This window comes from Podarcis raffonei, chromosome 2 (genome assembly GCF_027172205.1).
Source record: "Podarcis raffonei isolate rPodRaf1 chromosome 2, rPodRaf1.pri, whole genome shotgun sequence".
Lineage (NCBI taxonomy): Eukaryota > Metazoa > Chordata > Lepidosauria > Squamata > Lacertidae > Podarcis > Podarcis raffonei.
The window spans coordinates 108,000,128-108,027,843 of NC_070603.1; the positions used below are offsets into that span (position 1 = coordinate 108,000,128).

The 27,716-nt window shown below is 46.5% G+C and overlaps 2 protein-coding genes and 2 non-coding genes across 7 annotated transcripts; 3 read left to right on the top strand and 1 right to left on the bottom strand.

Annotated features, from left to right (window-relative positions):
* The first annotated feature begins 910 nt into the window (after positions 1 to 910).
* Positions 911 to 4,908, top strand: LOC128408946 (zinc finger protein 572-like). Of its 2 annotated transcripts, none has more exons than XM_053379032.1 (2): positions 911 to 1,010; positions 2,390 to 4,908. In XM_053379032.1, exon 2 carries the CDS (start codon positions 2,729 to 2,731, stop codon positions 3,572 to 3,574), a length of 846 nt encoding a protein of 281 aa, XP_053235007.1. In that variant the 5' UTR covers positions 911 to 1,010; positions 2,390 to 2,728; the 3' UTR covers positions 3,575 to 4,908. The 2 variants fall into 2 exon arrangements, with proteins under 2 accessions (XP_053235007.1, XP_053235006.1); XM_053379031.1 differs by having other exon boundaries at positions 931 to 1,088.
* LOC128408910 (antigen-presenting glycoprotein CD1d-like) lies at positions 4,834 to 27,699 on the bottom strand. Of its 3 annotated transcripts, XM_053378962.1 has the most exons (6): positions 27,182 to 27,690; positions 18,340 to 18,618; positions 15,398 to 15,679; positions 13,171 to 13,452; positions 9,501 to 9,606; positions 5,554 to 5,714 (listed from the first exon to the last, which is right to left on the bottom strand). In XM_053378962.1, the coding sequence occupies exons 1-6, from the start codon at positions 27,501 to 27,503 to the stop codon at positions 5,663 to 5,665; spliced, it is 1,323 nt and encodes a 440-aa protein (XP_053234937.1). In that variant the 5' UTR covers positions 27,504 to 27,690; the 3' UTR covers positions 5,554 to 5,662. The 3 variants fall into 3 exon arrangements, with proteins under 3 accessions (XP_053234936.1, XP_053234938.1, XP_053234937.1); XM_053378961.1 differs by lacking the exon at positions 9,501 to 9,606 and having other exon boundaries at positions 4,834 to 5,714; positions 27,182 to 27,693; XM_053378963.1 differs by lacking the exons at positions 9,501 to 9,606; positions 15,398 to 15,679 and having other exon boundaries at positions 4,834 to 5,714; positions 27,182 to 27,699.
* TRNAL-CAA (transfer RNA leucine (anticodon CAA)) lies at positions 15,009 to 15,118 on the top strand. Its single transcript has 2 exons — positions 15,009 to 15,046; positions 15,073 to 15,118. It is a non-coding gene; the product is annotated as a tRNA-Leu (tRNA).
* Positions 18,646 to 18,719, top strand: TRNAI-GAU (transfer RNA isoleucine (anticodon GAU)). The gene has a single exon. It is a non-coding gene; the product is annotated as a tRNA-Ile (tRNA).
* Positions 27,700 to 27,716: the final 17 nt, after the last annotated feature.

A 27,716-nucleotide genomic window follows, 5' to 3' on the forward strand; every position in this document is an offset into this window, starting at 1 on the left:
TCGAACTGCCGACATTCTGATTGGCAAGCCCTAGGCTCTGTGGTGAGTCCTGATGTTGGGAAAGATGGAGGGCACAAGGAGAAGGGGATGACAGAGGACGAGATGGTTGGACAGTGTTCTCGAAGCTACCAGCATGAGTTTGACCAAACTGTGGGAGGCAGTGGAAGACAGGAGTGCCTGGCGTGTTCTGGTCCATGGGGTCACAAAGAGTCGGACACGACTAAACAACAACAACCGGCTCTGTGGTTTAACCCACAGTGCCACCCGTGTACCTATAATACAGTCATACCTTGGGATAAATATGCTTCAGGATAAGCATTTTCAGGTTGTGCTCCGCGACAACCCGGAAGTAACGGAGTGCGTTACTTCTGGGTTTCGCTGCTCGCGCATGCGCAGATGGTCAATATGACGTCATGCGCGGAAGCGACGAAACGCGACCCGCAGACGCGGGTTGCGTTCACTTCAGGGTGCAAACGGGGCTCCAGAACGGATCCCGTTTGCATCCCGAGGTACCACTGTAATAATAATAATACATTTTATTTATACCCTGCCCTCGCAGGGCAGCTAACACCAATAAAATCACAGTAAAAACATAATGGGGAGGGACCCAATTTAAAATACAGGTTAAAATGCAATTTAAAATGCAGCCTCATTTTAAAAGTAGCCGATAAATCAAAACCATAAGGGGAGGGAAACATAAGGGTCAGACTGAGTCCAAACCAAAGGCCAGGCGGAACAACAATAATAAATTTTGACTCTTGGGGGTCCCTTTCAACTCGTACCATTTCCCTGACCGCGCCCACCCACCGCTTTCAATACACATGGCCGGCCTTAGCCAGCAGAGGGCTCTATATGAGATCGGATTGACTTGCTGGGAAATAAGAAGAGGGAGAGAGCAAAGCGAAGATCTTTTGAGCTTCCGGATCAAGGAATTTGCTCATCTTCTTCCTTGCAAGTTTCCGGTTTCCCTGGCACTGGAGAGGCAGAGGTCCCTTGTGAGGCTAGCCAAGGTGAGGCTTCTTTCCCAGGAGATTAAAAGCGCTGCTGCTTCCGCTGTTTGTCTTTGGGATCAGAGTGGGAATAAGAAGGTAAGGGACAAATGGCCATCTCCCACGGCTGTCACACCCTACCTGCAGTTCTCAGCCTGCAGAGAATATATATATATATTAAGGGAACTGCATTTTCCCAAAGGACAGCAGGTGTTTTAGAGAAGCAAGGAAGTAAAACCAGGAAGTAAAGAACTGGGCGCTTGCAAAGATTTGGAGCAGAGTCTTTTCCACGAAGCTGTGGCAAGGTTAGGCAGCCTGTAGCCTTTCCGATATATATTAAAATTATTTATGTTTTAAATGCATGCCCTGCTTTTTGTGGAGCAACTTATAAACTTCAAGAAGTAAAAGCAGCAATTAAAAGATAGTTAAAAAGGATATTGCATGTAGTGCAAAAGGCAGAAAAATCCTTAAATCGGCCACCATAAGACCTTCAGCAATATCCAAGTGGTCCGTAGGGGAGAAAGTCTGGGAAACACTATAATAGATAATTATGGATTCAAGGGAAAAAATAAATAAAGGATAAGTATTGGTTGCCAAGATCCAAGTTTGGGGTAAGTACTCTTTGGTGAGAGAACCCCAGTAGAGATTTAAAATCACAAAAATTGCAGCAAAGTGTGGAAATATATGCTGTTAGACCTTTCAAAGTCCCCCTCTTCCCCTAACATAGAAAAAGACCACACATTTGGTAAGTTAAAAATGGTTTACTTATAAACTCTCCCAAGGCCAGATTCATGTGCTTTTCCATACAGCATTCCAAAAAAAGTTGCACAGGCAGTAAAACTTCCTTGGATTTGAAAGTTAGTGGTGAAAGTTCCTACATTATTGGTATAGGAACTCAAGGTTGGCCAGTGAGAGCCATGCACTCTGAGCTGGAGCAACCAGCTCCTACTTCCCAAGTAGACTGAAGTACAATAGGGCGTGATTACCTTCCTCCCAAAGTGAGGGGGAGCGACCTAGGCTGAGCCTGGCAGGACAGCTTACTCTATGGTCTTAACCCCTTCATGTGTTAAGTAGACTTAAACATGTTGGTTATATGAGACTGGTTGCCCCACAATGAGCATGGTACTTTACAAATTCTAGAGGACAATTTGAAATTCCGCACAAGGAAGAAGGGAAGGGAAATAAAAGCAGGGGGTAAACTGGAAGAATATACATTTTCATTAGCATGTATCCATAGGCTTAGGCTGCAATCCTATATAGACTTATCTAGGAGCCAGACCCATTGAGCTCAGTGGGGCTTATTTCTGAGTAAACGTGCATTAGCTATAGCCCCAAACCCAGTGTCCTCCAAATATTTTGGACAATTAATAATAATAATATTGAACTCTCTGTCTTGGCAGAATGAAGGGGAGAACGTGATGGACCTCTTACTTATCTCCTTTTGGCATCTGGTATGTCATCCATTTCCTGTGCAGAAGAATAAAAGTGAAGGGCTTGAATGAGGGTAACTCCAGCTAAGTAAACAGACAGATCTGACTAGGGAATATTACTGATCAGAACACAATTTAATCATCCATCATACAGCAAAGTCAGCTTCAAAATATTTTGACTTTGAATACATCGTTCAGCCTGAAGCTTCAATTTTACCCCTTGTCGAGAAACGTGCAAAGCAGGGACTCTTTATCATTTTTTGGGGCTCAGGAGACACAACTGGAGAATAAACTCGCCTGCAGCATCACATGGGAGAGAAATTATTTCAATGCCCCAATTTTGGGGAAAGCTTCCTGGGCCGCTCAGATCCTTTCGAACATCAAGCCGAACTGTACAGATGCCTGGAGTGTGGGAAATGTTTCACTCACAGCAAGAACCTCAGCACTCATCAGAGAATCCACACTGGAGAAAAGCCGTACAAGTGCCCCGAATGTGGGAAAAGGTACGGTGCCAGCTCCACTCTGAGCCGACACAGAAAAATCCACATGGAAGAAAAGCCCTTCAAATGCCCTGTGTGTGAGAAGGGTTTCAGTTACAAAGCAGACCTCATTAAACACCACCGGGTTCACACTGGGGAGAAACCGTACGTCTGTGGCGAGTGTGGGAAAAGCTTCAGTCAGAGCTCAAACTTTGTGACGCATCAGAGAAGCCACACGGGAGAGAAACCTTACGAATGCCCCGACTGTGGGAAAAGTTTCACTGTGAGTTCGAGCCTTATTGAACATCAGAGAGTCCACACGTCCGAGAAGCCTTTTTTGTGCGCGGAATGCGGGAAAAGCTTCAACCGGAGCTCCCATCTCAACGTGCACCAGAGAATTCACACAGGAGAGAGGCCCTTCCAGTGCCCCGATTGTGGGAAAGGCTTTACTATCCTTTCCACCCTTAGTAAACACCAGAGAATCCACACGGGAGAAAAACCGTATAAATGTCCCGACTGTGAGCGGAGCTTTAGGGTGAGCTCAATTCTTACGCAGCATATTAGAACCCACACGGGAGAGAAACCATATGTTTGTCCCGACTGTGGGAGAAGCTTCAGCCAAAAATCGCCCCTCATCGCTCATCAGAAACTTCACGTTCGTAAGAAAATGCCATAGGCGACTGCTCTGCGACAAAAAGGGGCCGTCTGCACTGTAAGTTTAAAGTGGTATCATACCACTTTGAAGACAGCCATAGCTTCTCGCAAAGAATCTTGAGAAACTGTAGTTTGTTAAGGGTGCTGTGAGTTGCTAAGGGGTGTCCGTTCCCCTCATAAACCTACAATTCCCATAATTCCCTAGGAAGAGGGATTGACTGTTAAACCCTTCTGAGAATTGTAGAAGATGGGACCACATTGCTCTGACTGGCAAATCATTGAGTCGTAATTATCATAGCTTGGCATAAGAAAATGTGCTGTGATAGGTGATAACTTTCACTCCTGGATAGGTTTTCTTTCTTTCTTTCCTTCTTTCTATTAAAAATATCCTTCCACTTTTACTTTTTTAAAAAATACAACCTTCCCTTTCCTCCCGATTCAGGAATTGATTATTAAACCGTTGTGACTACTGCAGTTCTGTGAGGGAAATAAGGGTGCTCATTGTTGCTAGGAAACCCTCAACAGACTACAGCTCCCAGAATTCTTTGGGGGAAACCATGACAGTGTAAAATGGTATCATGGTACTTAAAACACATGGTGTGAATAGAATGCCAACTCCTTTTTTAAAAAAAACCTTTTAAAAAAATGAGCTTTATTTATTTATTAAATTTTGTGCCCTGCCCTTCCTCCTTAAGGATCCCAGCATGGCAAACATCGGGTGTTAAAACAGTACAATTTTAAAAATATATATTTTTAAAACTGCCTAGAAACATTTAGGGCACCCAACACCATAGTACTTCAAACAGATTTTTTTTTAAATGATGAAAATACAAGTGTTTAAAATATTTTATTTACATTTTCTCAAAATTACCCCCCCCCCAAAAAAAAACCAGAGTCCTTTTTACTGGGGATAAACCAGAATGAAAGTTCCAGGTGCCAGGAAAGGTTATTCATGTACGCAACAATTGCGGCCCGTGTTTTGTTAGCCCCAAAATGGAAAGTGAGCGAGGGCAACTTAAGTTGACAGATTTAACATATGGAATAAGAGAGCAAGAAGAACATAGTTTAAAGAAGATTGGAAAGCATTTATTGAATATATGGAAAATAACTGTGTACAGCTGAAAATGCTGGTGGCATTAAGATAAATTCAACAGAGTAAATAATTTTTGATGGCTGTAAAAGTGGAAAATTGATTTGAAATGGTTATAGTAATAGTAATATATGCAGGGATGTGTGATATGTGAAACGAACCATGGAAAGAGAAGAAGGGAAGTCGCTGGATATTTCAAAGTTAGTAAAATGTTTATTTGAAATTGTAAAACAAAAATTGTAATAAAAATTATTATTAAAAAAATACATCTGAATTGTTCACAGTGTCAAATGTAAATTTGTCGGAAGCTTATAAGCTGCTGCAAAAATTGCAAAATGGCCCTCTGGAAACTGCATCTGCCACAGCAAAACAACAAAATGTCATTAAGATAATTTCTTACCCGTAAAATCTATGGTAGCATAAGCTCTCATGGACTAGTTAGTTCATAGAAAATAAATACTGTATTAGTATTACTACTAATTAATTTGTTAGCTGCTTGACATAAGGCAGTCTAAGTGGTTCACAATTAAGTTTTAAAAACTTATACAGAAAACATTATATTCCACCACGTGGCGAGAGGCAGGATTCTGCAACCTACAGCAATACTCACATGCCACCTCTGCTCAGTTGACCCAAAATCCATCAAATTCCTGGGCGAAGAAAAAAGTCTTAAACCGGCCCTGTAACAAAATGTTGGCACCTCACACTGAGCACAAATTCATCAACTTATTTTAAAGCATTTATATACTGCTTTGATGCAATCACATAACCTTAAGTTATAATTTCGCCGTTACAGCAAGACTAATTGTGCCGAAAAGACGATGCTGCCTTATGCCAGGCTTTGCCAACCTGGTGCCCTCTGTACTGGTTGGAGTTGCTGGGAGTTCGAGTCCAATCACTGCCAACATCCCTCCAAGGCTCCAAGCAGTCTTTCTCCAGAGTTTGCCACCTCTATAGCGGAAGCGTTTGTATGTTGATAGTGACAGCATCTGTGCTGTTCTGCAAGGTTTTCTTTTTTCCTCAGCTTCCAACTGGTGATGTTCCTTCCGCTGAGCGGATGCCTTCATAGCTCCTGGAACAAGAAGAGAAAATTAAGTGGCTTGTTCCTGGAAAGAAGCACTAGGCTGTTATCCTGACATCCTGACATCACTGAGGTCGAGCGCCGAGGGCCTTCTGGCGGTTCCCTCGCTATGAGAAGCCAAGTTACAGGGAACCAGGCAGAGGCCCTTCTCGGTAGTGGCGCCCGCCCTATGGAACACCCTCCTACCAAATGTCAAAGAGAAAAATAACTACCAAACTTTTAGAAGACATCTGAAGGCAGCCCTGTTTAGGGAAGCTTTTAATGTTTAATAGGTTATTGTATTTAAATATTCTGTTGGAAGCCGCCCTGTTTCTGTTGGAAACCCAGCCAGATGGACGGGGTATAAATAATAAATTATTATTATTATTATTATTATTATTATTATATCATCCAAAGGCCAGCGTCTCCCTTCCTCACAATGGCTGGCCTGCTGCTTTGGGTAAAACCACAAATTGCGAGTGAAGGCAACACCACCCCCTCCCCGCTCTGGTATTCACAAGCAAACCTTGATTTTGGCAGTGGCTCCAACTCTCTTAAACTTCCTTTTCTGATTCACTTCTCAAAACAAAGCCAATCAGAGATGTACATGGATGAAAGGGGCGTGACCCCCAAGTTTGTGATGAATGAATTTACGGCTCAATCTGCATGAGCTTCAGCTGCTCTAAACACAGAAATCTTTGAAATAATCTCTGCAAGTTGTAATCTAGAATTTAGCCACCCTGTGCTGTAAAGATTAGCGTTTGCCACCCAATTTTGCCACTGCCTACCGAAACCAATTAAAATTGGTATAATGTCCTTTTAGGAAAAGACCACGACTGTGGTGTTCAGACTCTGTGGGGAGAGTCACTCATCCTGAGGAGAAATCTGGGCCTGTTCATTGGCACACTACATTTTTATCCTGCCTTTCCTTCAAGGAGCTCAAGGCAGCGTCCGTGGTTCTTTTTTACGGGACCGTCTCTCCTGGTATGCCCCGCAGAGGACCTTAAGGTCCATGAATAACCATAGTTTAGAGGTCCCGGGCCCTAAGGAAGTCAGACTATCCTCCACCAGGGCCAGGGCCTTTTCAGTGATGGCCCCGACCTGGTGGAATGCTCTGTCCCATGAGACTAGGGCCCTTCAGGATTTAACCTCCTTCCGTCGGGCCTGTAAGACAGAGCTATTCCACCTGGCCTTAAATTTGAATTCAGCCTGATCTTTTCTTTCCCTTCCTTTCTCTTCCCTCCCCCTCCCCTTTTATGAAGATTACCCGCTCTGAGACCCCACAGCTAATTCTCCCCTGGCCTCCTCGCTGGCCCAAGTAGGACCAATTCAGCCAGCTAGCCCTGGGGATTATCTAATGCTTATTTGCCCTAAATTGATTTCTGAATTTTGAATTTTATTGTTATTCATGTTTTTATACTGTGTTTTATGCTGCTTTTACAATTAAGTGTTTTAAATTTGTTGTTAGCCGCCCTGAGCCCAGTTGTTGAACCGGGAAGGGCGGGGTATAAATAAAAATTTATTATTGTGATTTGCCTCCTCCCGTTTTAACCACACAAAAGCCCTGTGAAGTAGGTTAGGCTGAGAGATGGCAACTGGCCCAAGGTCACCCAAAAACTTCATGGCTGAGCAGGGATTCGAACCCAGTTCTCCTAACACTTTAGGAGGCATGGCTCTTCCCATCGCACAGGCAAAAAAAATCATGGGAACTGTAGTTTACCATCACAGAGCTATAATTCCCTGCACCCTGAACTAAGTAGACTTCCCATGATTATTTGGAGAAAGCAGTGAGATTTAAATGCATGGTTCAGACATTCGACACTAACCAGTACTCACCCCCCACAAACACCAAGTGACACACTCAACTTCCTGCTTGCAGGAACCCTGGAGTCACAGCTCAGCAACCTTAGTAGCTGACGTTTCACCACTGAAATTGAGTGCTTGCAATTTGTTATATGGCAAAGGCCCAGTGATTTGCAAGCACATTGGAACTTACTTGCTCTGTGACCTACTGAGAATCAGGCCAGATTTCTGTCCTCATATTTCTGCTCCCTCATCCTAACCGTGTCCTGGGCGCTTCTTAGTGATGGCTTCGTTGGAGTGGCCAGAGGCTAGACAGCTTTTTGCTGACGGACTGCCCAGCTGCTAATAGTAACTTCAATGTGAGATTACTGCAATGCGTTATATGTAGGGCTGCCTCTGAAGACAGTTTGGAAACTTCAGCAGAAGTGCAGAATTCAGCGGCCAGGTTGCTCACCGGAGCAAGATGGTTTAAGCATATTACACTGATCCTGGTCCAACTGCACTGGCTACCAATTAGTTTCCAGGCCCAATTCAAAGTGCTGGTTTTGACTTGTAAAGCCTTAAATGGCTCGGGACCGCAATACCTCAAGGATCACCTCTTTCCATATGAACCTACCCGGACCCTGAGATCATCTTCTGAGGCCCTCCTTCGTGTGCCTCCTCCTCAAAAGGTCTGGAGGGTGGCAACACGAGAACAGGGCCTTCTCTGCAGTGGCTCCCCGCCTGTGGAATGCTCTCCCCAGAGAAGTTCGCCTGGTGCCTTCACTACACACCTTTAAAGGTAAAGGTAAAGGTACCCCTGCCCGTACGGGCCAGTCTTGACAGACTCTGGGGTTGTGCGCCCATCTCACTTAAGAGGCCAGGGGCCAGCGCTGTCCGGAGACACTTCCGGGTCACGTGGCCAGCGTGACATCGCTGCTCTGGCGAGCCAGAGCTGCACACGGAAACGCCGTTTACCTTCCCGCTAGAAAGCGGTCCCTATTTATCTACTTGCACCCGGAGGTGCTTTCGAACTGCTAGGTTGGCAGGCGCTGGGACCGAGCAACGGGAGCGCACCCCGCCGCGGGGATTCGAACCGCCGACCTTTCGATCGGCAAGCCCTAGGCACTGAGGCTTTTACCCACAGCGCCACCCGCGTCCCTACACACCTTTAGGCACCGGGCAAAAATGTTCCTTTTTAACCAGGTCTTTGGTTGACCTGATGGATATCCTATACCCTTTTAAAATGTGGCTCTTTTTTGGGGGGGTGTCATTGGGTTATTGTTCTTATTTTGATTTTATATATTGTGATCTTTTCTGTGAACTGCCCTGAGACCTCCGGGTCTAGGGCGGTATATAAATTCAAACAAACAAACAACGGTGTAACTTTCAGATGGCTCTCTGAGTTTGGCTGCTCTTTCATCTGTGCAGCTGATGAGCTACAACTTGGCGGTGTGTGTGTGTGTGTGTGTGTGTGTGTGTGTGTTATTCTTTCTCTGCCCCCTACCTGCAAATACCATTACCAGCACTAGTTTTGGATCCAAAGTAAAGAGCCAGTGTGTTTACAGTGGCTAGAGTGTGACTAGGGAATTTGGAGAGCCGGGTTCAAATCCCCACTCAGCCATCAATCTCGCTGCTGGTTGACTCTTGGCCACAGCGCTGCCTCTCAGTCTAACCTACCTCACAGGGTTGGTGTGGGGATTAAATGAGGAGGGGGAAGAACCCATAGCTGTCAACGCTTCCCCTTTTTTAAGGGAAATTCCCTTATTCCGAATAGGATTCCTCGCAAGCAAAGGGAAAAGTTGACAGCTATGGAAGAACCATGTATGCCACCTTCGGCTCCTTGGAGGAAAAGGTGCGGGTAACAAATGAAATAAATAAATAAATGCAATAGGCAAAAAGCAAAGGAAACTCTGGGAATCTCCCCCGAAAGCCACAGAGCTAGCGATAGCCCTCACTTCCGTCCCGCTCTTTGTAAATCGCAAACATTTGAAAAGGGGATAGAGGAAAACTTACCTACGTCTCCTCTGCCGGCAAATTACTACACCTGCCACAATTGCGACTACAGCTATTAAAGCAACAGCAATCCCTACATTTAGCGCAGCCTTGTTTCCTCTGCCGTCTGGGGAACACAGTAGACAAGAAAAGAAAAGGCGACAGGATTAGAGAGAGAGAGGAGACCCACAACAAGTCACTCCGATGTCTCCACCCTACAACCAAGCTGAGTCTAACTGAACACAGTCTAGTGTTGAATACCTACTCTGCGGCAGCGTATGCATATGTGGACCTGAGTGAAAACTATCTACAGTATCCCCCTGCTGGCCCAGGGTGAGAACTTCAGTACATAACACTGCCTCTTTGCTATCCTTCCACCAGCAGGTGAAGACTTTCTTGTTCCAGGTCTCCAGCTTGCGTCACAAGTCAATGGCGGTTGCCCTCCGTGGGCAGCGAGGAGGTTCAGGCAGGGGAAAACCCGGATTTATGAGGGCACATCCTGCCAATGTTCCCCAGTGGGGTCTGGGGAGTTCACTGCATCCCGCTGTGCCGCTCAAGCCTGTGTCTGCCAACTTGAAAGGCAGAACGGGTGCGACCTGGGAGTGTGTCCCTGCCATGGATGAGCCTATGTCTCTGGCATGATTTGTGCTGGAATCTGGAATGTTGGTGTCAGTCAAGAGATGCTCCTGAACCAACATATGCCAATGGGCTGCAATCAATCAGCTGCCAAAAGGACGGGGCTTGGTTCTTTGAAGGTACAGTGGTACCTTGGTTTTCGAACAGCTTAGTTCACGAACAACTTGGAACCTGAATGCTGCAAAACCGGAAGTAGGTGTTCCGGTTTTTGAACTTTGTATTGTCGATTTGTGTTGTTATTGTTATTATGGTTTTTTGGTGTACATGTCTTTTTAGTTTGGTGTTTGTACTGATTGGAAAAAGTGAATAAAAAAACCAAGAATGAACGGCTGCCAAATAGATCTGGCAAGAGGCTAAATTTGAGAAAATATTTTGTTTTTAACTGTGTGCAGAGGAAGAACTTTTAATGGTGAAGACTGGACATGTATTCTGTGAGTTATTTATGGCTGCAGCGCATACTCTAGTTGGTGAACAGGGGAAGGAAATGGAATGGGACCTTGTACCATCCAGATAAGCACTGCAATGAACTGAACAATGGAAGAGAATTATAATAATAGTAATAATTTATTATTTATACCCCGCCCATCTGGCTGGGTTTCCCCAGCCACTCTGGGCAGCTTCCAACCGAATATTAAAAACCTCAGTATCCAGGCGGAATGATGGGGGTGGAGAGGCTCCTTCAGGTATACTGGGCCGAGGCTGTTTAGGGCTTTAAAGGTCAGCACCAACACTTTGAACTGTGCTCGGAAACATACTGGGAGCCAATGTAGGTCTTTCAAAACCGGTGTTATGTGGTCTCGGCGGGCACTCCCAGTCACCTGTCTAGCTGCCGCATTCTGGATTACTTGCAGTTTCCGGGTGACCTTCAAAGGTAGCCCCACGTAGAGCGCATTGCAGTAGTCCAAGTGGGAGATAACTAGAGCATGCACCACTCTGGCGAGGCAGTCTGCGGGCAGGTAGGGTCTCAGCCTGCGTACCAGGTGGAGCTGGTAAACAGCCGCCCTGGACATAGAATTGACCTGCGCCTCCACGGACAGCTGTGAGTCTAAAATGACTCCCAGGCTGAGCACCTGGTCCTTCAGAGTCACAGTTACCCCATTCAGGATCAGGGAGTCCTCCACACCAGCCCGCCAGGTCTGAAACACCATTGTACATGAAGGACTACACACATGAAATGGATTTTATACTTATAAGATGTAACAGAGGCGCTGTTTGTAATGAGGGAAAAGCATTCAGCTGTAATGATGTAACTGCGAGTGAAATATGACAACTGGACACGAAATAAATGATGCAGCTATAGGAGAAAACGATCAACATATGTTTGCAACTGGAGCGGGAAACCTGATTTCAAGAAACTGTATTAAATGTAAGTAATATGGTTGGATTTGTAATAATTTGGAAAATCAATAAAAATAATTTGGAAAAAGATTTTCCTGTTCCAACAGACCTTTGGGATTTAACAGATATTTAAGGAAAGAACTTTTAATAGTGCTGCACTGTTTTTATTGTTTGTGTTTTAATAGATCTGTTTTTCACATTGCTTTAAATATTTTAGAATTTAATTAACCTTTAATGATGACCTTTTCTATGTTTTTAGCTTTCTGCATTTTACTTGTTCTGTTTTAATTTGTGTAAGCTGCCTTACATCCTGGTTTGGGGAAAAGGTGAGATGTAAGTAAATTATAATAGTAACAACAGTAATAATTGTTTTCGGTTTTTTGCAAATCACTTTGAGAGGTGGGCTTTGTTTGTTTGTTTGTTTGTTTGTAATCAAGCGGTGCATGCATTGCATGAACTAAAATATGTAAATAAATTATATGTATGTACTAATCCTCTCTCCAACCACAAATCCCAACCAACTGTGGTGAAACCTTCACTTTGGTTGGTTAAAGTTGTTGCTGGGGAGAGCTGAAAATACCTATGAAGTGCACGCAGTAACCAATCATGTTATGTAACCAAACAGCAGAAATAGCGCTTCATATTTCATAATCGTCCTGGCGAGGTTCAAGAGTCAACAAAAAAGGCGAGGTTTCTGCAATTGTCTGCCCTTCAGTGGCAGGCTCGAGATACTGTAATCTTTGCAGGCTGGCTCAGTAAACAAGTTGGCTCAGTAGGCAAGATAGGAATTTTCTTTTTCTTTCAAAATAACTTCTCATTTTGGTGAAGTTTCAGCTAACCCCAGAAACAATTTTAACAGAATAAAGACTAGCAAGGGGATATTGTGATAGGAATTTTATGGTCTTAGATATATGGTAATGTTCATAAGTGTACCAACCAAGCACGTACATACATAGATCAGCACAGAAAGACCGACCTGGAACCATTTTGATTCCCAAACTGAGTAAATGTTTTCTCTCCAAGATCAAAGTGGGAAAACTCCCAATGTCTCTTTCCTCACAAATCCTGTCTTAAGGGCACATTTAAGATATGAATAGGGTGTGAGCCTGTGACCTGGCCCAGGAACTAAGTATTTATCATTACAAAAGACTAGCCAGGCTCTCCAGGAAATCCAATCAAGTAACCTGCCAGGCAGAGATAAACAAGGACAGGAGAAAAACAACATTCAAAACTTCTGTTTTAGACCGCCTTTTTTGTGATGTAGGTATGATGTATCTGGGGGGTGGTCTTAGGTTACAGCCCTTCTGTGATGTATGTATGATGTTTCTGGGGGTGGTCTTGATCTACAGGGTAGCAATTTCAAAAGTCTTTATAAGGCCTTGCACGCCATTGTTCTGGGTTCCTCCTCTCTCCTGCGTGTGAGGGGAGCACCCTGTTGCAACAGCTTTAATAAAGATCAGGCTTACTAGCTGCTTTGCTTCTCAATATTCTCTGGTTGGCCTCTGTTATTTTCTCCTACCAATAGGGAACCTATGTAAGGACTCTATATGGGCTCTTGGATACCCCATAAGGGAAAAGGGCAAATTTTGTTTACAACAATGTGGTGTGGGAATTATCGCTGCCATCCCTTGGCATTCAAAAATAAAGCAGTAGCTAATGCGTGCTACCCTCTTCCTAACAGAGACGTGCAATATTTTTCTGTACCCAAAGTACCTACCCCAAGGGATGATTTTCACCCCCAGGCTGATGTGCTGCACCCTGCAAGCGTAACTGTGCTCATCTGCTGACTTAATAACCAGAGTACTCCTGATCTGGTAAGTCAGGTCGTGGTTAGGCAGTATCTCGGTGGAGTTGAAGTCTGAGCTGGGCAGCTCTTTGTCATCCTGCAGCCAGGAGACGTTGATGGGTCGTGGGTAGAATCCGGTGACTCGGCAAACCAGGAGCAAAGAGTCGGGGGCCGGCGGGGTCTTGTGGGTGAAGACCTGATAGTCTGGCGACACTGAGAGAGCAGAACGCAAGTTACATATGCTTACAAAGCCATATCACGCTATGCTCTGGCCTGAGCCTCCCAGAATCTGAGATGATTTGCACAAGCACTGGGTGTGCGGTGTCAGGAGTTGTCCTACTCTCAAGTAAGACCCTGGTAGAGACACATGCCCAACTGGCATGTTCTCTCCCTCCTGGTCGATCGTTCGGGAGCTTCAAAAGCTTTCTTCTGCCCGAACATCACAGCGACTGATGCCTTGGAGACATCGGCACACTCAGGGATCCTCAGAGTCTTCGCAGCTTGCGTAACAGACCTCAGCAACTCAGCATTTTGGCTAATCTACTTTCCTTACATATAAACACACACAGAGCACTGCAACATGGCTCCCTCTCTCTCTAGCATCAGACAGCAAAGAGAGAAAACAAAGGACAATAGTCCCACTTCACGGAACACAGTAACACAAACATCCTGTCTCTGTCACTTCCCACTCTGTGGAATGAAAACATACACCGTCATGTGATAACAATCCCATGACTGCAGACACGGGGAATGAATCTCCAATATGCGGCACCCATTTGAGACTGCTGCATGCAGTCAGCTCCGTCTTCTTGTGTACAGAAGAGTCGCAAGTAGACTCAGCTGTGTAGGAGGTTATGCTTTTTATGTGTCGTTACATTTGGGGTCATTTGAGGTGGGGTGTGTGTGTGTGTGGTCAAGAACAGGTAAGGTGGCAGTCTCTCTTCCTGTTTCTCCAAACAAGAACAGCCTGCTGGTTTAGCCCTGTATCCTGTTCTCACAGTGGCCAACAGATGCCTGTGGGGCAACCCGAAAGCAGGATTTGAGCACAATAGTGCTTTCCACCTGCCTGGCTTGTGGCTTGCAGCAACTGGGATTCAAAGTCAGAGCATTACTGCCTCGGACTGTAGAGGCAGAGCATAGCAAATGGTGCAGGGATTGCTCTTTCAAAGAACTAGTTCCAACTATTAGCTTAGAGGCTTCAGAAGAGGAGTGGGGAACCTTGGGGCCTGTTTTCCTGGACTACAATTCCCATCAGCCCCAGCTAGCAACAATAACAATGGCAAGTGGCGGTGGGAGATGTAGTTCAGGAACGTCAGGAGCGCCACAGGTTTCCCGACACTTGTTTTAGGACCTCATCAAGGTAACTGAAGTAGCCCTGCTCTAGCTTCTGCTGTAAAGGTAAAAGGTGAGGTCAAGGACCCCTGGAGGGTTAAGTCCAGTCAAAGGCGAGTGTGGCGTTGTGGCGCTCATCTCGCTTTCCGGTGTTTGTCCCCAGATAGCTTTCCGGGTCATGTGGCCAGCAAGACTAAACTGCTTCTGGCACAACGGGATACCGTGACGGAAGCCAGAGCGCATAGAAACACTGTTTACATTCCCGCTGCAGCGGTACCTATTTATCTACTTGCACTGGTGTGCTTTCGAACTGCTAGGTTGGCAGGAGCCCGGACAGAGCAACGGGAGCTCACTCCATTGCGGGGATTCGAACCCCAGACCTTCCGATCGGCAAGTCCAAGAGGGTTTAGACCACAGCGCCACCGGTGTCCCTGCCTGTCAGGATGGCCAAGTGGTCTAAGGCACCAGACTCAAGGTTGATTCCTTCCCACCTCTTGGGTGTTCTGGTCTCCGAATGGGGGTGTGGATTCAAATCCCACTTCTGACACATCCTTCTGCTGTGACATGATCTAAGGGCCAAAGTTTAACTCAGATCAAATATGCATGAGCAGCAGGACCAATTGCAGGAGTTCTTGCTCAAAACCACAGAGCCCCTTGAAAGTGGATTATTAGCCCAAGAGTGGGAAGTTTCCAGTCTGTGCAATTGGGAAGAGTAGCGCCTGTGAGTTTTTCCTCATTTATCTCTGGGGGGAGAACGTGTGCTGCCCTTTGTTGCTTGGAGTAAAAAGAAAAAGGAAGTAAATAAATTGCTAGTTTCCAATCTCACCCTGCCTCTGCACAGCCTCCTTTCCGGTCTCAAGGAAGGTGTTGTGAGCTCTGATGCACTGGCCCAGCAGAAGGATCTGTAGAGTTGCAACTGTGCCCTTGTCACCGTTCAGGGTCTGTTGAACATAGGCAGCCATCGCATTCTCCTGCAGAGCAACCCAGCTGCCGTTATCTGCACTGAAGGTGACAATGGATTCTCCTTCTAAGGCAGCGTCGTAGAAGCCCCTCGTCGTGCCGTTGGACGTGGACTCACAAAAGATCAAGGACTGCACAACGAAAGGATCTGGGTGTTGAAATGAGTTATTGGGGGTATAAAAGAAATGGGAGGGGAGTCCTTAGAAGGTAAAGAGACAGGACCTTTCTCTGCAGCTTTTATTTTTTATGTTATTTTATTGTATGAGGGTTCCCCCCCCCAAAGCCCCCAATCCAGTGGTATATAAATATTTTGAAGTAAAATGAACAAAACCTTGCTTCTTCTTCTGATATGTTACATCAGCTGAAAGATCTGGAGGCTTCCCACCGCAAATTATTCCCTGCTCCCAAAAGACGGGGATACTAGTTCGGGTGGGAGCTTCTGCTAAAGATGTACAGAAATGGTTGAGCCTCTAAGGCAGGGGTTGTGGGGGCTCTCAGCTCTCCCAATGTTACTGCACTCCCAACTCCCATGAATTTAACCCCCACATTTGCAGGGGTTGGGGTCACCCTGCAAGCCCCTTGCCCTCTCTACCCCCCCCCCAATTCCCATAAATTCCACATAGTGCATTATTAAATTATGGAGTAGGCTCCCACAAAATGGAGTGATGACCACCAACTTGGATGGGTTAAAAAAAAAAAATTAAACAAATCTGTGTTCCCTCAGGCTGATGGGAGTTGTAGTCCAAAGCGTCCTGAGGGCACCGGGAGGTAACGAAGCCTTTTAAATCCCGCAGGACGCAGCCCACGTGCTGCAACAAAGCCTCCAGGGAAGGCGTTTGCAGCAAAAGGTTGCCTTTCCGCTGCCCAGTTAAACAGCCACCCACAGCCCACATGCAGAGCAGTAATGTAATTCCACCTTAAGAGCTCGTGAATACTATCCCAGCATGTCGGAGTGAGTGGGTGGGGGTTTCCAGGCTTAAAGAAGCACTCTTATCACGCCGCATTTTAACAGGCTCTATGGGCTAATTCCCGGGGGAAAGGGCAGCAGTCTTGGCCGTAGAACCCCGTAAAAGTAATATAAAGACTGACAAATGCTTTTTACCCGGGTTGGGGCAGGCAGCTAGCCCGGAAATCGAGCGGGAAAGAAGATCACTCAGCAGACACACTCACACACACACACAGGGTATCGGAGGTAAGATCGGAGGGGCGCTGTATAAATTACTGGCGGGGAAGAGAGCGGTCGCTCCTCACACACGCACATTCGAACTTAAAGCAGCTGTAACAGCAAAATACAAAATACGGAGCCAAGCCAAGCCAGCAAGGACTTTATTTTACTGCGCTCCTGATACTCCGTTTAATAACTGAAATAATAGACCCAAAAAACACACACTCACATCCAGTGACGAAGCCACGGCCGTGCAGGGGGCAGTTAGCTCCCCAACAAAACCCACCCAAGAGGAGCTCGCTGACGGCGTTGCCTAGCAGCCGAGTTTTTTAAACAGACCCGCCGCTGCAGCTACTCTGAAAATACCCGCAGACACACAGAGTGTCGTTCTGAAGGTCGCAGGAGCGCTGAGAAGCCCCAACGCACGCACACACACACGTGCGCGCGCGCACACACGGTGACCGTCCCTAGGTCGGAGAGCAATGAAACACGGTGCATTTACGCGCACACGCCGTTGTGTTATCTAGTGGTGCTGCAACGGCTAACCGGGAGATATGGTGGGAGGGGAAGTTCAAGGATAAGCACTCTAATCAATTTAAAGCAGATGGGCAAGGCAATTCAAATAGCTCCGATACCCAGCCTGACAAAATAAAGACAAATAAGTGAAGCCACTATCCAAAATTTAAAAGACCAGCAAAAGCAAAGTAAAATATCGCACACTCCCCCCGAACCCGGAAGCTCGGGAAATACTTCCTTGGCAGCAGAAGACGATCCCGTTGACTCGCTGCGGGACGACGACGACTGAGGAGGAGGCGGAGCTGGAGCCGCAGCATTAAGCTGCTAAACACGCTGAGAAGTGCCCTCTGCCTTTGAGCTCTTCGCTCTCCTACTTTCAAGGTTCGCCGGGTTCTGGAATGCTTTCTAAAGACACTGTGTCCGTCAGCTGTCTCCCCCTGGCGATTCTTCCTCTTCCTCCTCTCCCATTATTTCCCACTTTCCCCCTCATCTGCCTCTGAGCTGTGATCTCCCTCAAACCCCTGTTGTAATTCTGAACTGTCTTCTTCTTCTCTGGAAGGGTCAGGCTGGGGAGGCGGTCTCCACCATTCCTCCGCAGCCCAGTCCCTGACCTAGAAATACCCACAATGCAACTCTATAAACACAGAGAGCAGGACCAAACCTGAGAATATGGGGCTGGGGGAAAATCAGATAACAGAGGAATCTCCTGTCACACACAGCCCAGTAGAGGCTGAGGGGCCCAAGCCATTTAGATCAGGGGTCAGCAACCTTTTTCAGCCGTAGGCCGGTCCACTGTCCCTCAGACCATATTTTTTTAAAAAAATTTGAACGAATTCCTATGCCCCGCAAATAACCCAGAGATGCATTTTAAATAAAAGGACACATTCTACTCATGTAAAAACACCAGGCAGGCCCCACAAATAACCCAGAGATGCGTTTTAAATAAAAGGACACATTCTGCTCATGTAAAAACACGTTGATTCCTGGACTGTTCGCGGGCTGGATTTAGAAGGTGACTGGGCCGCATCCGGCCTCCGGGCCTTAGGTTGACTACCCCTGATTTAGATTATCTCTCCACCAAGGAGACACAGCACTCCTAGAAGAACAGAACCAGTGGTGATACTTACAGCTGCCTTTGAGAAACACGACCATTTTGTTGATGGTTTGTACGAAGCCTAGGAAGTAGCCTTTGATAATCTTCAGCAGAAGGTCCCACTCTTCAGGCGTGAGGCCGCTTACGCCCCAAGGCTGGAGGAACTTGAACTTCCAGGTGCGGGTATCCAACGAAACGACCGCCACGTCTCCCAGAAAGGAAGCGCCCTCGATGTCAGTGTCACTGGCATTGTGGAACACCACCGTCTGAAGCAGGCGGAGGACATGGGGTGTTTCTGGGAGAGGAAGGGAGGCTGGTGGGGGAAGAGTAGATAAATAAAGTCTGGGTGGCTCAGTTGGTTAGAGCATGGTGCTGATGACACCAAGGCCGTGGGTTCGATCCCCGTATGGGACAGCTGCATTGCAGGGGGTTGGACTAGATGATGGTCAGGGTCCCTTCCAACTCTTCTGATTCTATGAATAATAGGCAAGAGGAAACATCTATGTCCCACTCCTGCACCCTTCACAGCAGCTTGACGTACAAGAAAGAAATCAGGTGGCCAATTGCTCCGGAGCGGCAGGGCTCCTCTGCCTTTAATGTTAATAGTTGAGGAGAGAATTTCGGCTGGTGATCGCATCAGGGGAAAAGAGAGTTTGGATTTGATATCCCGCTTTATCACTACCCGAAGGAGTCTCAAAGCGGCTAACCATCTCCTTTCCCTTCCTCCCCCACAACAAACACTCTGTGAGGTGAGTGGGGCTGAGAGATCTCAAAGAAGTGTGACTAGCCCAAGGTCACCCAGCAGCTGCATGTGGAGGAGCGGAGACGCGAACCCGGTTCCCCAGATTACGAGACTACCGCTCTTAACCACTACACCACACTGGCTCTCAAGACAGCCCGGGGCGGTCCCACTTAGGAGAATGACCAGGAAAGCCCCCCGCCAGACACAGCAGGTGGGACAGAGCTATCCCTCCAACATCTGCGTCTCTGCAGCTAATCTGGGCAGGGCAGGTGGGTGGCAAGGGTGAGGAGGGGCAGATGCAAATACTGCACTCCTCCCAATGTGTCCACACAGCCACTGCCCTGCTCTACACACACACCTCCCACCAAATCAGCCACAGCCACTCTCGTGTTGGTAAAGTTGCTCCACAGCTCGGCCAAACCACACTGCTGTTTGCAACCCTAAAAAGCCTCCCACCGGCTGTCACCATTTCTTTCTTACATATAATCACAAGAAGGCAAGTCTATCTTCCATAGCCATTGCTCATAAATAAACCTTATCCGTCAACCTTCCTGTGAACTGTTAATTAAAAGCTTCCTGTTTGCAGGTTCTGCCTATTTTATTTCTCCTGGTGGTTCATTGTTAAGGGATTAATGAATAGCCCTCATGGTTATCCCACTGAATAGCTTTCTCTAATGGCTCCAATGGTAGCTTCTGTTCCCAAGAAGGCAGAACTTTGATTAATGATTGCCTTGCATTATTTTTTCATTTACATTTAATAGCAAAATAGCATTGTTTTGTTATTGAAAAGGGGGGGGTGAGAGGAAAGCCTGCATAGCCTCCCCCACCCCATGAAAGAATGAATTTGGATTGAAATTCCCCATTAAAGACAAGCAAAATAATAATGATGATGATGGTGATGATGTTATTATTATTAATAATACCCCAACCATCTGGCTAGGTTTCCCCAGCCACTCTCTCTTTTTGCAATGAGGGAACCGCCAGAAGGCCCTCGGAGCTAGACGTCAGTGTCTGGGCTGACCGATGGGGGTGGAGACGCTCCTTCAGGTATTCTGGGCTGAGGCCGTTTAGCATCACTAAACAAACATCACTTCTGCTGTCTTTTTGGAGCTCAAGGAAAACCTTCCTCTTCCATCAAGCCTTTTATGTAGAGATCATGCCCAGTCTGCATCTGCATGGGAATTTTTTAAAATATGTTTTATTCTTTTATTGCTTGGTGTTTGCCACCCTCAGCTCCTTTGAAGCTTTGAGTATAAACTTAAACAATAATAATAACAACACCAGCTATTACTAACAACGGCAAGCAGTACAACAGACAGGACCTGAAAACAGGAAGCTTTAAATTACAAGCACAGGAGCACCAAAACAGTGCTTTGCTTGCCTGCTCTGCTCCTGCATTCCTACGTTCTATGCTAGACAGACCGATGTTGCAACTGTATATTCTTGCTGAAATCCCCAGCAAATATCAGATATGAAAAGGCCCCAACACAGCAAACACTGGACTGCAACCATTTGTCAATACCTTCAGGTGACACCAATTTTAATCTTATTCCAAGAAGACACACTGAAACCAACTGACTTAAAGCAATGGCTCTATTCTGAATATGACTAACATTGGAAATTGCCTATCATCTAGATCAGGGGTTCCCGTACTGTGGTCCACAGACCAACAGTGATCCATGAGTTTTGTCCAGCTGGTCCAATGCATGTCCACATAAAATCTCCCTATCGTTTTTAAACTGTCTTTTATTGCTTCTTTTATTGTAATACAATTAGAATTTGGTGGCTCCCCAGCTTCTAATATTGGGTTTAAAAACAAGAACAAAAAATACCCAAGCACTTGAGAGTGATTTAGCCTTCCTGACTGGTAAAAAGGAAGCTGAAATGCAACCACATCATTGTGGCGACGTTTCCTGTTTTTAAATCAAATGTGACTGCGTTCTTGGCAATTGGCCATTGACATGTGTATTTAATTTAGTAACACTACCGTAACTTTTCCCAACTGGCTCAGCAACACTTACATCTTGCACCAGGTCCTGGGTGCCGCTGAAGACTAAATCCAGGGTCGCCACGTTTTCCAACCATTCTAGGGCACAGTTGTTTAGGGTACCTAGAAATTTTGCCTCTTTGTCATGACTGGAAAACATAGGCAGGCAGTTTGTGTCACGCACGACTTGGAACATTTCCTTTTTTGGGAGCTTCCTTGATTTCACTCCTCTTCTCAAGATCTCACTCAGCAGTTTGAACAGAAGCACCCCTAGCACTAAATGACTCTTGGGGCCCAGTATCACCACCCAAAACAATTCTGTGGACAAATCTGCTGCTTTGCGGATGTCTAACTTGCTGAAATCTATGCCCCCTTTGCCATACAGAGCCACACACACACACAGAGAGCCCAGTACGTCCTTCCCTGCCCTTCCTATTTCCAGAGGTATCCCACTGGTTCTCTCCGTTCCACCAAGTAAATGCAGAATTGCAGCTTTTGTTTGTTGCAAGGCAATGGACAAGAATATATTTGCTCCTATGAGATAATGCATTGCGTGTGTGCACGGAAATGTTTTAAAAGCAAGAAAGGTAACCTTAAAATCACAGACCACGCCCCAGTAGAAGTTACCCTTAAAATAGGATAGGGAACGCAAACCAACCCATCATGTTCCTTCAGTCCCATCCTAACCACAAATAAACAAATTAGAGAGTCTCACAAAAACTCTCCAAAACTACTTCAAGGAAAACAATGTAGACAATATAACAACTCCCCTCCTATGGGATGCAATGAAAGTGGTCACTAGAGGAGCTTGCATAAAAGAGAAAACATCCCTTAAAAAACAAACCTCCTCAAAAGTTAGCAAAATAGAACAAGACATCACAGTCCTCTCATCACGCTACAAACAAACAGGATCTAAAAAACTCCTTAAACCTATAGAACTAAAAAAGGAGAGAACTAGACTCCCTAGAAATGAACAAAACAATGATCAACATTCTATACTCTAAACAATGCTTCTACGAGTATGGAGGGAAAAACTCCAGGCTATTAGCAAACAGGTGATAGGTTATCTGGCTATTATTGCACGTTGGCTATCAGCTAGAGACTGTATTTTGATACAGTTTAAAATTCTTGCATCCTTGCGTTAAAGAGATGTGCTGCGTGAAGTTTATTTAGACCTTGTTTATCTGCAAACCCTGTGAACTACCACACCTACTTTTGGTACAGCCACCATTTACTGCCACATTAACCACAGTAACGGTTTCGTTTTAGTGCAACTTGCAGAACTGCGGGAGCTGAGATGGAACCCTCCTATAACCCCTCTGTAGATGGAATAATAGTGCTTATATTGTCTCCCTTTGTTGAGTTGACAGAGACAGAGAGACCAGCCCATTCCTTTCCATTGAACAGTGGTCTGTGATGCCAAAATATCTATTCTCTACAGATGTCACCAAGTGAAACATCTCCCTGGCACGGAGCAAAACGTTTAGCACCTGCTAACCACATGAAACTGTTGTTACATAGGCAGGTGCAGAATATGCTTTAAAAGTTGTTGACTCGACCCAGCATTGAGAATGCTGCTTTTCAAAAGATCGACAGTATTGTAGAACCTTAAAAAGACTATAATCATTTCCTTGTGGCACAAAGTTTGTTGTTTATAATACAGTGGTACCTCGGGTTACCACTCGGGTTACAGTGGTACCTTGGACAGAAGTGCTTGGCGTGCTCTAGTCCATGGGGTCACGAAGAGTCAGACACGACTAAACGACTAAACAATAACAACAACACCTCGGGTTACAGACGCTTCAGGTTACAGGCTCCGCTAACCCAGAAATAGTACCTTGGGTTAAGAACTTTGCTTCAGGATGAGAACAGAAATCACGTGACAGCAGCGGGAGGCCCCATTAGCTAAAGTGGTAACTCAGGTTAAGAACAGTTTCAGGTTAAGAACGGACCTCCAGAACAAATTATGTTCTTAACCCGTGGTACCACTGTACTAACTTGTTCAGGGTTGTTAGAACAAAAAGAAATTCTGAAGAACTCCAAAAGGCTCTCTCCTCCTGAGTGAATGGGTGGGGAAACAGCAAATGCCATTCGCTGTAAACAAGTGTTAAAGTGAGGTATGTCAGAGCAAAAATACATAACTTTACATATATGCTCATGGGGTCTGAACAGCCAGGAAATGAACAGGAACAAGACTTTGGGTTCATCTTGATGGAGATGTTGCTGTGCCTGTGAAAAAGGTAAATTCCATGCTAGGGATCATGAAGAAAGGAATTGAAAATAAAACTGCCAGTACAGTGGTACCTCGGGTTACATACGCTTCAGGTTACAGATGCTTCAGGTTACACACTCCACTAACCCAGAAATATTGCTTCAGGTTAAGAACTTTGCTTCAGGATAAGAACAGAAATCGCGCGGTGGCACCAGGAGGCCCCATTAGCTAAAGTGGTGCTTCAGGTTAAGAAGAGTTTCAGGTTAAGAACGGACCTCCGGAACGAATTAAGTACTTAACCCGAGGTAACACTGTATCCTAAAGCCATTACAGAAATCTTACGTTGTGGCCATATTTAGGAATACGGCATACAATTCTGGTCAGCTCACCTCAAGAAGCGTATTGTAGAGTGGGAAAAGGTTCAGAAAAGGGCAACCAAAGCGGATGAAGGTAAGGAACCATTACCCCTGTGAGGATAGGCTACAGCCTTTGGAACTTTTCTTATGTTTAGAGAAAAGGTGACTAAGATGTGACCTGATAAAAGTTGATAATCTTGGGGGAAAGGGGATGGGGGAAAAAAAAACATTTTCTCCCTCTTTCATAACACTGCAGCTTGTGGACACCCAGCAAAGCCGAATACAGTGGTACCTCGGGTTACATACGCTTCAGGTTACAGACTCCGCTAACCCAGAAATAGTGCTTCTGGTTAAGAACTTTGGTTCAGGATGAGAACAGAAATCATGCTCCGGCGGCGCAGCAGCAGCAGGAGGCCCCATTAGCTAAAGTGGTGCTTCAGGTTAAGAACAGTTTCAGGTTAAGTACGGACCTCCGGAACGATGTAAGTACTTAACCCGAGGTACCACTGTACTGGAAGATTCAGCACCGATTTAAAAAAATACTTCACGCACCACATAATGAAGACGCGGAACTTGTTCCCACAGGGAGCAGCGATGGTCGTCCACTTAGATGAGCAAATTCTTGGAGGGTAGGTAAAGGTCAAGGACCCCTGGACGGTTAAGTCCGGTCAAAGGCGACTCTGGGGTTGCGGCGCTCATCTCGCTTTCAGGCCAAGGGAGCCGGCATTTGTCCACAGACAGCTTCCCAGGTCATGTGGCCAGCAGGACTAAACCGCTTCTGGCGCATTGGGACACCGTGATGGAAGCCAGAGCGTATGGAAATGCCATTTACCTTCCTGCTGGAGTGGTACCCATTTATCTACTTGCACTGGCGTGCTTTCAAACTGCTAGGTTGGCAGGAGCAGGGACCGAGCAACAGGAGCTCACCCTGTCGTGGGGATTTGAACCTGTGCCACTTGCAGGTTTCCCCAGGCATCCAGCCAGCTACTGTGAGAAGAACAGGATGCTGGACAAGATGGGCCATTGCTCTGATCCAGCAGGGTCCTTCTTATGTTCTGACAAAGACCCATATTTTATTTATTTAGGTAAATTGCGTCACCACCACTCCAATTTCCCCAGGTTCTCTCCCCCCTCCCCCACATCTCTACTCAACATCACGCTCCGCATTCTAGATAAGTCTCCTTTGCACGATGCTTCCTCGAAGCCAGAGACCACACATGAAAAGCCACCTGTGCTCTGGAGGGTAGGACTCGAACCAATGGCTTCAAGTTACAAGAAAGGAGATTCCGACTAAACATCAGAAAGAACATTCTGACAGTAAGAGCTGTTTGACAGTGGAAGGGTCTTCCCTCAGGAGGTTGTGGACTCTCCTTTCTTTGAAGGTTTTTAAGCAGAGGTTGGGTGGCCATCTGTCATGGATGCTTTAGCTGAGATTCCTGCATTGCAGGGGGTTTGGACTAGAAGACCCTTGGGGTCCCTTCCAACTCTACTTTGGACTTTGGGGGGGGGGCTTCTTAATATAAATTGTTATTTTCCCCAAACTTCGTGAACTAACATTTAGATTAGTTCAAAAATACAAGGACCCTGAAAGGATTTGCTGTTCTTCTATGGTTTGGAGAAAATCCAATGACAAGCGAAACCAACTAGTTTCAGTTTTCCCCACATCCTCCTTCGAGTCCCATGAAGGCAACATTGCGGCTACGGAGGAGGAAGCTGACCTCCAGCGCCGTCTTTCCCACAGGGTTTAGTGGTGCGTGGTGCCAGGGCGCTGGCCTCTCAGGGGCGCCCCAGCGAGTGGGGGAGCTGCACGGCTTTACTGGTGGCCTCCCCTTTCCCTGCACGCCTGCCAGCTGCGCCCCGCCAACTACAGTGGTACCTCGGGTTAAGAACTTAATTCGTTCCGGAGGTCCGTTCTTAACCTGAAACTGTTCTTGACGTGAAGCACCACTTTAGCTAATGGGGCCTCCCACTGCTGCCGCCATACGATTTCTGTTCTCATTCTGAAGCAAAGTTCTTAACCTGAGGTACTATTTCTGTGTTAGCAGAGTCTGTAACCTGAAGTGTCTGTAACCTGAGGTACCACTGTTTATGGGTGGCAGGCGCGCATCTTTCCTCCCAAGCCTCTGCAGGGATCACTCTCCTGCAGCGGCATGGGGGAGAGTTGCGCCCCCCCAGATGGCTGGCAGTGCACAGCTACGGCCACCCCAACACTATCTGCGGTAATTTGGGGACTCTGGGCGGATATTTGCACCCTGGCGCCGCATCTGCTAAAGCCAGCCCTGCTGACCCCCAGCTCAGAGGCAGGCAGGAGGTGGCTGACTGGCTGGCTGAGGTTGGCGGGGGCATTGCTCCATTTGCCCGAATGAACCAGCCTCGGCCAGCTGTGGGTCTGCCACTGCTGCCACCCCAGTATCTGCCACAGAAGGTGGCCCTACTGGAAAGCCAGCCCTACTCATTTTGAGAACTGCATCCGGAGTCTCTTTTTGCCTTCACTAGAGTCCACTTGTGAATCTCCAAAGAAGGCAAACATCAAGACCCCCTAAACCTCCTTCCAAACTAAACGGCTCCAAGGAGCAAGCACTGCTCCCAAATCAAAAAGTGAGGTGAATGAAATGCTGGCAAGTACATACAGTGATAATTCAGCACTTTAACAACTGTAATTCACAAACCGGATTTTATTTTACCTTGGCATCCTGGCATTAGCAAGCCAATTATTTCTTATTTTATTATTTCTCAAGTTTGTATACCACCCTTCATCCACAGATCTCAGGGCAACGTGGAAACACAAGATGAAATCACAAAATACACAACAGAAGCAGGGCCAGATTTAGGTTTGATGAGGCCCTAAGCTATTGAAAGTAATGGTGCCCTTTATATGTCCAGCTGTCCTTTGCCATGCAACCAGCCCATGCAGAATGTTGGCTTCCTATACAGTGGTACCTCGGGTTAAGTACTTAATTTGTTCTGTTCTTAACCTGAAGCACTGTTTCTGGGTTAGCGAAGTGTGTAACCTGAAGTGTATGTAACCTGAAACGTATGTAACCCGAGGTACCACTGTATATAGAAATGGGCAAACCAGTGATATTTTAGGGAGCAGGCTAGCAGGCGGGGCCCATTACTTACATCCCAGGAGCCCACACAACACAAAGCACTGTTGCTGTATGTAGATTTCATTTGTTTTTATCTTATATTTTGGAAATGTACATCCAGGTTTTTTTTCCTTTAATTTTTTTGGGGGCCCCAAGAGAGTTGGGCCCTAAGCTATATATTGTTTAGCTTATACGTAAATCTGGCACTGAACAGAAGCAAGAACAAAACAAAACAATAATCTAAACCTCCTACAAACGCACATTAAAAGTTGAAGAGGGAAGTTTTCGCTTGGAGCTTCTCTGGGTAGAGCATTCCACAAATACAATTAACGAGTGCAATGCGATTTTTTTTAAAAAAATCATTTGTTTCGGTTTAATCCACAGGTGACAGCACAGAAACACTACTTCAAAGCTCGCATACTATGCCAAGCACTCCTTATTTCCAGGCAACTATCTCCCAAATTTCATTTAAAAAAGGAAGTTCACATACCTGGGCTGGCTCTGCAGGGCGATGAGGCGAGGAACCCAAACAGCAGCAACACCCAGGCTGGAGATTGCAGGGCTCGCTTCTGGCCCCTTCTCACGTGCATGCTGGAAGCAGGGGCACGCGCGGAAAGCGAAAGTAGCTCGCTTTCCCTCCTCCCGCAGGAGAGATTCCTATTCCGCAAGGAAGAACCCACGGAGTGACGGCGGAACTCCAAGACACGGTCTCGCCCTCCCCGCGCCGGGTTCGCATTTCTGCATGCCAAGCGGGTGCTCCCGGGCGACTTTCCCACGCCGGTTCCGTCCGCGCATCCTTGCACCTGCCTCATTCCCCGATGGGTGCCCTGCCACCCAGGGGTGGAGAAAGCAATCCGAGCGGCAGCAGCACCAGCTGCAGTTTTCCTGGGCTCCTGTGCTCGCCCGCCCGCCCTCTGCAGCCACTAGGGGAAGCCGTCTCGGGACGCGGCGGAGGCGAAGGCAAAGGAGCCACCCCTCTTCTCTGCGCTCCGCTCCGTCCTCGCCTAGCCTGGAAGGGGCGGTGC

Bases quoted from the DNA above. Each gene is read 5' to 3' on its own strand.
- LOC128408946 (XM_053379032.1), top strand. From the start codon at position 2,729: ATGGGAGAGAAATTATTTCAATGCCCCAATTTTGGGGAAAGCTTCCTG.
- LOC128408910 (XM_053378961.1), bottom strand. From the start codon at position 27,503: ATGAGGCAGGTGCAAGGATGCGCGGACGGAACCGGCGTGGGAAAGTCG. The intron at 18,619-27,181 runs GTATGTGAACTT...TTCCCCCACCAG, and splicing joins GCCCTGCAGAGCCAGCCCAG to CCTCCCTTCCTCTCCCAGAA. The intron at 5,715-13,170 runs GTAGGTACTTTG...TTCTTGTTCCAG, and splicing joins GGTGAAAATCATCCCTTGGG to GAGCTATGAAGGCATCCGCT.